Below are 9,365 nucleotides of genomic sequence, written 5' to 3'. Positions count from 1 at the left end.
GTACCTCAGAGGGAACACAGAATGACATGAATAAATAAGAGTAGGGGCAGAACAGAACTCTTGAGACAATGGAGAAGACCTGAATAAAAAATTCCAGGATGAGATTTCACCTCTACAAATAATAAACACCTCCAGGCTAATTCTGCTTAAACAACAAGCTGTGAGCCCTGGGATAAACTGGGTTGGGTGGCAGCCTTGGTTCCAGCCACAGGAAGTTTTACCTCCTGGTCAGTGAGGGAAGTTGGGAGTCTGCGCCCAGGAAGATTGAAGGAACCTTTGTTGACAAGGAAGGCCAGAACCAAATGTGTTGCAGAGATGAGACTGTAAGCAAGAATGAACCAGCACACACCTGGTAAGTTCAGAAGCAGTGGGGTGAGAACACCAGTAGCTGTGGGCACTTATAGGAGGCTGAAGGTCTTCATTTCAGTTGCAGGTCAGAGGGGAGAACTGAAGGATCTGAGACCAGAGGCACCATTCCCCACACCCCAGGACAAGAGGTGATTACAAAAAATAAGCTACCACAAATTTTTTTTAATGAGCAGGCCAAGGATAAAGAATTCAATCATGGAGAGTTACTATGGGAATAGAGAAGACCAGGTGCATCTTCAGAAGAGGATACTGAAGCAAGCTCTTCTACCCCAAAAAGTAATGTCAAATGATCACCTGCCCAAAAAGAATTCATAAAACTTTAAAAAGACTTTAAAAATCAAATGAGAGAGATTTAGGAAAAACCAAAAAAGAAGAAAAATATTCCAAGGAAAACAAGATTATGAAAAGAAAGTCAATCAATTAGAAAAAGACATCCAGAATATTAAGGAAGAAAATGACTCCTTGAAAATGAGAATTGAGCAAAGAGAGGCCAGTGAAGTCATAAGAGAACAAAAAATAATAAAACAAAATACAAAGAATTAAAAAATAGAAGAGAATGTGAAACATCTCATAAAAAACCAACTGATCTGGAGAACTGATCAAGAAAAAAATAAGAATAATCAGACTACTCGAAAACTATGATCAAAAATGAATCTTGATACAATAATACACGATGTAATTAAAGAATATTGTTCTGAAGCATTAGAATAAGAGGGGAAAGTAGATATCAAAAAAAATCAACCAATCACCACCTAAAAGATGTTCTACAAGGAAAACCTACAGGAATATCATAGTTAAATTCTGAAAACCCCAGTGTAAGGATAAAATATTACTAGCAAGAAGTAAAAAACAACTTAAATGTAGTGGTGCCACAATTAGAATCACATAAGACCCAGCACCGATGCTAAAAGACTACAGGTCTTGGGACACTATATATTGAAGGGCAAAATACCCAGCAAAGCTAGGTATATTCCTGAATTAAAGCAAAATGGATATTTAATGAACTGTCAGACTTTTAGTAATTTTTTTAAAAAAAAACAAACCTGAGCTTAATAGAAGATTTGACATGCAAGATCCAAGAGAAATACAAGGTACATATCAAACACTAATTACGTGGGACTCAATAAGGACAGCCTGTTTACATTTTGTATGAGGAAATGTAAAATGTATATTTAAGATTGTTGTTAATAATTGGATGGTTCATAAGAAAGATTGGGGTAGACCTGAGTATGGTGTGATTCTGAAAGGTAAAACTATTTGAGAACAGCTAAAGAGTAATTATCTTATACAAACGAGGTGCCAGAGGAAGAATCAATGCAGAGGAATTACATGGAAAGGAGAGCTGGTAGTTCTGGTAAACTATTTTCACTGGGAATGGTTCAAGAGTGAGCTATATATATATATATATATGAGTATTAAAGTCTAATGTATTCAGAAAGAAATAAAACTCTAAGGGGATAGGGAAGGGAGAGAATAATGGAGGACTCTTTAGAGGGGATGGTGGGGGAATAGGATAAAAAGGGATATAAAAAGATGTTTATATTTATGACAATAGGGGGATAACGGAAGTATCCTAGGAGGAGGACTAAGTTAAGTAATAGGAGGTCAAGGTAGTGGGTATAAGTAAAGTGGAGGAGTGATAGGAAATAAGAGATATGCACAAATATAAAATAAAGATCAGGAGTAGAATTTATTAGGGAAAAGGGGGCAGGAGTGGTAATTGGACCTTGGAGAGAAAGTGGAGGCTAAAATTGATTTGATCAAAAGATAAAAACTGGGAAACTACACTATGTGTCAGCCACGTTCATCAATGTTGCTTTGGACTATTTAAAATAATTAGATAGCATAAGGTTGGTATATTGCTGTAATATAGAAAATGATGAGAGGGACAGAGCCAAGATGGCAGAGTAGAAGTACGACCTGCTCTAACTCTCCTCCCATAGCCCATAAAAAACCTGTAAAAGTGACTCTAAACAAATTCTAGACCAGCAGAAGCCACAAAATGACAGAGTGAAAGAGTTTTCAGCTCAAGACAGCCTGCAAGGCCAACAGGAAAGGTCTATTTCACCAGACTCTAAGTGAACCACAGCCCAGCCTTGGCCACATGACAAAGAGAGGACTGGAGCAGACTGCAGGGTGCAGAATCACGAGTAGCAGCTGCGGTTCCCAGATTTCTCAACTCACAAATGCCAAAGACAGCTTCAAAGTCAGTAAGAAAGCTCCTTCACTAGGGTGAGAGGGGAGCAAGGTCCAGCCCCAAGGCAGCAGCAGCCACTGCAGCAGTAGCATCCACTTTTGGAGAGCTTGGCATAAAGACCCTGGGGGAACTGAGCAGTCAATCTGAATCTCAGTCCTGAGTGGTGGTCTTGGGGTGAGACAGAGTGGTAGCATGGTGGAGCTGGTGGAGATTGTGAAGAGGGAATCCTACTCACAAATCCAAACTCACAAAGTTGAGTTAGTGGACTTGCAAAAATATGGAAAGACTTGGACTGATAAAGGAAGAGGTTAGCCATCCTCAGAGAAATAGAGGTCAAATAATTATACTATGGTCCTATATAGATGGACATGAATGCATTTTTCTATGTGTGAGCATGATTATAAATATCTAAGTATATGTATATGTATTTAAGTGTACACATGTATGGGTATATGTATGAATATATTTATATGTCTTTGTATTTGTTTTTATATGTGTATGTGTGTATGTGTATATTTGTCACATTTGTGTGTGTTCACACTTAATTGTAGCCTTCTGGGGGGAGAGGGAAGGAAGGAGGACAAAGAACAAAGTAAAAATCGCACAACAGAGAACAAAATACAACTTACAAGGAAACCGAGAAAAGGTGGGATAGCTCTCAATATAATGCATAATATTTATTATATAGGCCTTCTTGACATGGAAATTTATTGCTGTATATTTTAAATCCTTTCTTACATTCTGCTGTGCACATGGCAATGCTTTTATTCTTATTTTGTATTTAAGTTTCTTATATGTTTCTTTTGCTCTTCTTATGTAGTTAAGTTTTAGTATTTAATTTTAAAAGGGATGAAGGGAAAAGAAATTGTTATGCACTAGTTTATACTACTTGCATTTATTTATCAGTATATATGTTGTATAACTCCAAAGAGGTTAAAAAGCATCTATTATGTTGCAAAAAAATAACAAATTAAAAAAATGAAGAAATTATAGAAGAGAGATTTTAATTGGTGTCCTGAGAAAAGAAAGTGGTGTGAAAGTGTTTCCAGAATTAAGAAGTTTGTGGTTGTACTACAGTGGATACATTGTAAATGAGAATAAATTTCTTTGTTTTATTGACATTTTTTTTTAAAGTAAATAGTATAGTTAAGAACCTTGGTGTTTATTTAAAACCAGAATATTGGGGTGGGATGGGAGGTTACATGTAGAGAGTTCATTCAAAGCTCATGGGGAAAAAGATGTTCTCATTTGTCAGACAAGTAATATTTAATTAAATGGAATGGGGGTTCAGTACTAATGAATTAGTCTAATTAATTATTAGACTGAATTAATTCTTGAGAGATTTTAGTGATCAAAGTAGATATATGAAGACGCCACCTGAGCTTTCACTGTAGCTAACAGGAAATATATTCACATGTAAAAATTAAGTTTTGAAATCATTAATAGTTTTAAAAACAGAATAAATTGAATAAAACAGTTCAATAGCCCACAAATACATGCAAAAATCACCCCAAATCCCAGTTCTTGTTCCTGCAAAAGGGGGGCAGTCTACGTGCTCACCTTCACATAAAGTTGGCAGGTAAGCAGGGCATGGATTGACAGATGGATACCCCTCTCCTCCATCTTAGATCTACTTGTCCAGATGCCCCCAGAGGTTAAATGCTCCTCAACTTATGACCCTGATAGGGCAGGGCAGGGCAGAAGAATGAGTCAGCTGTGGCCAGCCCCAGTAGCTGCTACCCTCTTCTTCCACACAGACAGCCCAGTAACCCCAGCCCCATTAGGCTCTCTTAGGTTGGAGCTGCTGCTAACAAAGGCTGTCAGACCCAAGGCAAAAGAGAGAAGTTTGGTGCTTTACATTGAGGGTCAATGAATGGGTGTTGTCTCACCCTGAGTGAGTACCTGCAAAGACCTTGACCCAAAGGGCTCAAGGTCTCCCAGTGCATCCTGAGCCATCTCTAGTCATCCTGAGGAATATCAGGTCACTGGATTGAGATGGCTCTGGAGGAGAAGTGAGGCTGGTGACCCACACAGCCCTCCTTCACTCAAAACTAAGTCAAGTGCAAGTCATGTCATCATTTCTCTGATGGTATGGTCTTCTTTGGCAACAAAGGACGAACACAAACTGGATAAAACCATTTCCTGGGTATCCTGTGTCAGTCAGCTCTATAGAGTGCCAGGATGCTGTATCTGAGCCAGAGCTTCTCTCCCAACTATTGTAGGGAAGGGGAGGGATGTGCAATTCATCTGGAAAGGTAGGCTGAAGTCAGCATGTGAATCATGTTACATGTCAACAGAAGATTTCTTAATTTTGAGCCTGGATGGGAAAAATAGTTGCTAGAAACTGAGAAATGGTGTGATATTTATGCCTCTGGAACATTACTTTTGGCAGTGATGTGGAGGACTGGTTTGAGGAAGGAAGAGAACTGAGAGGAGAAGTGAGAGGCTATTCCCACATTCGAGGTGAAGATTGATTGGGTCCTGACTTGGTGTGCAGCCAAATGAGTGGAGAGGAAAAGTCAGAGGTCAAAGATGTTGTGGAGGTATATAAACAACATTTTGGTAACTGTGGAAGTCTATTGGGTAAGAATGAAGCTTTGGGGATGTGACTACAGAATGTAACCTGATTTTGACTATGCCCACAACAAAAATAAAGTTGGGGGAGGAAACTGACCCTTGAGACCAGTAGTTTTGCCCATATTTCTAAGATTCATGTCTTCCATGACTGAGAGAACAAGAAGTTAGAGACAGAACATGGGTGATAATCTAGCAAAAAGGAATGGTAAAGAGCAGCTACATAGGTAGGAGAGAGAGAAAGAGAGAGAGAGAGAGAGAGAGAGAGAGAGAGAGAGAGAGAGAGAGAGAGAGAGAGAGAGAGAGAGAGAGAGAGAGAGAGAGAAGAGAAGAGAAGAGAAGAGAAGAGAAGAGAAGAGAAGAGAAGAGAAGAGAAGAGAAGAGGAGAGAGAAATGTCGCTAAAATCCAAAGAAAAGAGAGTATCCAAAGGAGAGATTAGTTCTTAATGTCAAATGTTGCTGAAAAGCCACAAAGGAGGAGGATTCAGAAAGTCTGTTAACTTTGGTAGTTAAGAGATCACTGGTACCTGGAGAGGGCATTTTCAATTGAGTAATGAGGTCAGAAACCAGACTGTGGAAAATGAAGAAGTTAATGAGAGAAGAAGAAATGGAGCCAAAGTACAGACAGTTCGTTGTGAAAGGAAGGACAGATGTAGGATCCCAGCTTTAAGGAATGATAGAGGTAAGTGAGGGATTTCTTTAAGAAAGGACAAGGAAGGCAGATATATTTATAGGCAGTAGGAAGGGAGCCAGAAGATTTGAAGAGAATGAAGGTTAAAAAAAGATGACTGTGAGAGCCTAGTAGCCCAGAGGCTACAAGAGAGAGATGAAGTCAAGGAAATGAGAGAGGGATGGCAAAGTCGGTCTTTTAAGGAGAAGGGCCATCTCTTCATCAGACACCAGAATGAAGGAGAAGAGATCGTGGAATGGTGTCAAGAGGTCTTGAGATGGAGAGGAGGGAAGAAAAGGGAGGTCGCTAGCAAATGTCTTTGTTTTCTCTGTAAACTATCATGCCAAGTCTTTTGCTGAGGGTGGTGAGGAGAGCAAATGGTGGTAGCCAATAGCAATTCCATGAAAACATCATCCCCCATTCCCTGCCTCCTCCATTTCCTTCAGTGCATTGTGTCTTCTGATCTTCACCCTCTTGAGGGCCCTTGTGGTTCTTGTGGGGTTTTTTTGTTATTATTCTTATTATTAATCCTTAGTTAACTTTGAAACTGAGGTCAGGGAAATGACTTGCTCAGGGTCAGTTGGTAAAATGTCTGGGGCAGGATTTGAAACCAAGTCTTCCTGATTCCATGTCTGACACTTTAGCCACTGCACCATTTAGTGCTTTCTTTAGTTCATCTCTTTCCTCGGCTTCAGAGGCACCCCACTTATATCTAATGTCTCCTCTGTTTCTGATACTGGCTCCAGTCACTCTCTGTGAGGATTTCTCTTGGTTTCTGTTCTCTTTCCACTTGGCTAGTCCATAAACCCAATGTGCACAAGTCAAACTCATCCACTTCTCCCTGAAACCTGTTCTTGCCAACTTCCTCATTTCACTGATCACCCATCCTCCCACAGTCAAACCTGGAGGAGCCTTCCATTCTCCTGTCCCTCACCTCTTATATCCACTAAGTTACCAAGACCCATCAGTTCCACCTCACTTCCTTCACATTGATCCTCTCCTCTCTCAATTCCCATGACCAACACCAGAGCCCAATATTCACCATCACTGGTCAGAGTTTCTTAACAAGTCCCTCTACTCTCCCCATCCATTCTTCACAAATCACACCTTTCTAATGCACAAGTTGGGGAAAAAGCAGAGTCTTCTGCTCAATGATCTTCAGTGATTACATATTGCCCTTTGCAGAATGTTCAAAATTCTTTTCCTGCTAATCCAGATCTTCCAAAATTTAATACTAGCCTGCCTTTACAGACATGAAGTCAGGAAGTTGTCATTTGCTGTTTAGTCATTTTTCAGTCATGCTTAACTCTTTGTAACCCCATGGGGGGTTTTATTGGCAAAGATACTGGAGCCATTTGACATTTTTTTCATCAAATCATTTTACAGATGAGGAAACTGAAGCAAACAGGGTTAAGTGACTTGGCCAGGGTCACACAGCTATTAATTGTCCCAGGCTGGATTTGAATTCAGGTCTTCCTGACTCCAAGCCCAGTCCTCTATCCACCGCACCACCTGGACACCCAAATGAGTCAGGAAGATTTCAATTCAAATCTCTCCTCTGACACTTGCTATCCGTGTGATCCTGGTGAAGGTCCTTAACCTGTTTCAGCCTCAGTTCCCTTATCTGTAAAATGAAGCTGCCTGTAACACCTACATTACAGTGCTATGCGCTCAGATAAGAAAATGTACATAAAGCACTTTGTAAATGTGTGTTTTTGTGTGGTGTTTGTCCTTCATTCTCAAAGAGGACCATGACATCAGAATGATGACATGACTTACAGTTGACTTTGATTTGAGTGAGGAAGGGCTGTGCAAGGTCACGAGCCTCACTTTCTTCTCCTGAGCCATCTGAGTCCAGTGGCCTGATATTCATCAGAACAGCTGGAGATTGCCCAAGTGATATATAAATTTAGCTATTTTTATAACCATTACTCCTCCTCCCAACACCACCCTCACATAGAGAGACCTTGTTCTCCAAGTTCCAGTCAAACCAAACTCTGTGCACCCTGCAAAAACTCAGTGCTCTCCAGCCTCCCTGCCTTTGTCCACACTGTTCTCCATCCAATTTATTTCAAAAGGATTCTCTTCTGTGCCAGGCACTACCCTAGGTACTGGAAGTGCAAAGACAAAACTGGATCAGGCCCTAACCTCAAAGTTTCCATTCTACTGGGGAATACAAAATGTCCTACAGACTTCCTCTAGGAGGTAGTCACTGAACCAGGCTTTGGAGGAAGGCAAGGTAACTCAGAGCCTCAGTTTGCTCCCCAGTGATATGAAGAGTTTGAACTACAAACCACAAAGAGGTCTTGCAAACAGATACAATATGGTATGATATGACATGTTTCTACATTAATAGAAGGTGTTTCTTGCATATATAGCTATATGTGTGTGTCCAAGTACAGAGAACAATCAACACCCTAAGACCTGTGTCTATCTTCATTTCTGTCCTGGACTCTAAGCTCCCAGGAGGCCAGGGCCATGCTCAACCTGCATCAGCAAATACACTTCAGAACCACCACCACTGTCCCACCCCTATCCCCCACCAGTCACAAGACAGAGCCTCCCTCCTAGATCAGCTTCTTCAGGTTAAGGTGGATGCCATTCTCAGAGCCCAGGACGAGCTGAAGCCTTTTGATGGGGGGCCTTGAGGGCTCTGGAGAAAACTCAAAGTGAAGGAGACAGAGGGCTGTGACCACCTTTGTCTCCATCATGGCAAACTGCTGCCCAATGCAGTTCCTGCAGTCAGAGAGGGAGAGAAACATAAAATCAGCATCGCTGCCAGGATTGCTCCATGGGTGGAGACAGAAACAAGCTCAAATTCATAGAGCCTGGCATGGGAACAGGACGAGCAGGTTGTAAGTTTAGCAGACATCAAAGGCAGAACATGAACTCAGGTCTTCCAGACTTAGCTGCCTCTCAAAAAGAGGTAAGCTTCAACCTTTTCCTTGCCCTGACTCTCAACTACACCCTGAGGTCAGAACACCTCTTCTCTCAGTTGGCCAAGCTCTCCTTCTTCCAAGGCTCCTGGGCAGCCATCCTTACTCAGAGTCCCAACTGTGTGGGAGGTGCAGGGTGGGCTGAGAAGGAGGCAGATTTCTCCCAGGTCTGCCCTGGTAGAGTAGAAAGGTAGATATTTGAGAAGCTACAGTTGAAGCACTCATATGGTTTCTCCCATTCCATCCAGAAGTTGGGAGACAGCACCTACCTGGGCCCAGCTGAGAAGGGAATGAATGCATAGGGGTGACGAGTAGAGGAATTCTCTGGAGAGAAGCGCTGGGGGTCAAACATCTGGATGGGAACAGGAGAAGGAGGGATGAGTCAAAGGTATATAGCTTCACGTTTAGGGGCATGGAAGGGGAAGTGAATGGTGGGGGTACAGGCAGAGAGAGTGAAGGCAGAAACAGGTCAAAGGGAAAGCTAACGGGCTCTTTCCTAGCAGGTGGAGTCCCAGATCCTCCTCCACCCAATCCCCTCAGCCTGGCCTCATGCGCCTGCTTAGGGAAGGTCATCCCCAATTTCCAACAGGCAAGAGCCTTCCCCTTTCCCTATGTGAAT

At 41.7% G+C, this 9,365-nt stretch overlaps 1 protein-coding gene across 3 annotated transcripts in view; it reads right to left on the bottom strand.

Moving 5' to 3' along the window:
- Window positions 1-3,222: 3,222 nt before the first annotated feature.
- LOC140530088 (cytochrome P450 4B1-like) overlaps window positions 3,223-9,365 on the bottom strand; it is a 29,787-nt gene continuing 23,644 nt past the window's right edge. For 2 of the 3 annotated variants that reach the window (XM_072649328.1, XM_072649330.1), the window contains exons 11-12: window positions 9,016-9,098; window positions 3,223-8,546 (exon numbers count right to left, since the gene is read on the bottom strand). In XM_072649328.1, coding sequence (XP_072505429.1) covers window positions 8,378-8,546; window positions 9,016-9,098 — 252 coding nt within the window. In that variant the 3' untranslated portion in view covers window positions 3,223-8,377. The other variant, XM_072649329.1, reaches the window with a different exon arrangement.

The sequence above is a fragment of the Notamacropus eugenii genome, chromosome 2 (genome assembly GCF_028372415.1).
Source record: "Notamacropus eugenii isolate mMacEug1 chromosome 2, mMacEug1.pri_v2, whole genome shotgun sequence".
Classification (NCBI taxonomy): Eukaryota; Metazoa; Chordata; class Mammalia; order Diprotodontia; family Macropodidae; genus Notamacropus; species Notamacropus eugenii.
The sequence above is the reverse complement of the archived record's forward strand: the minus strand, read 5'-3'. Positions and strand labels throughout refer to the sequence as shown.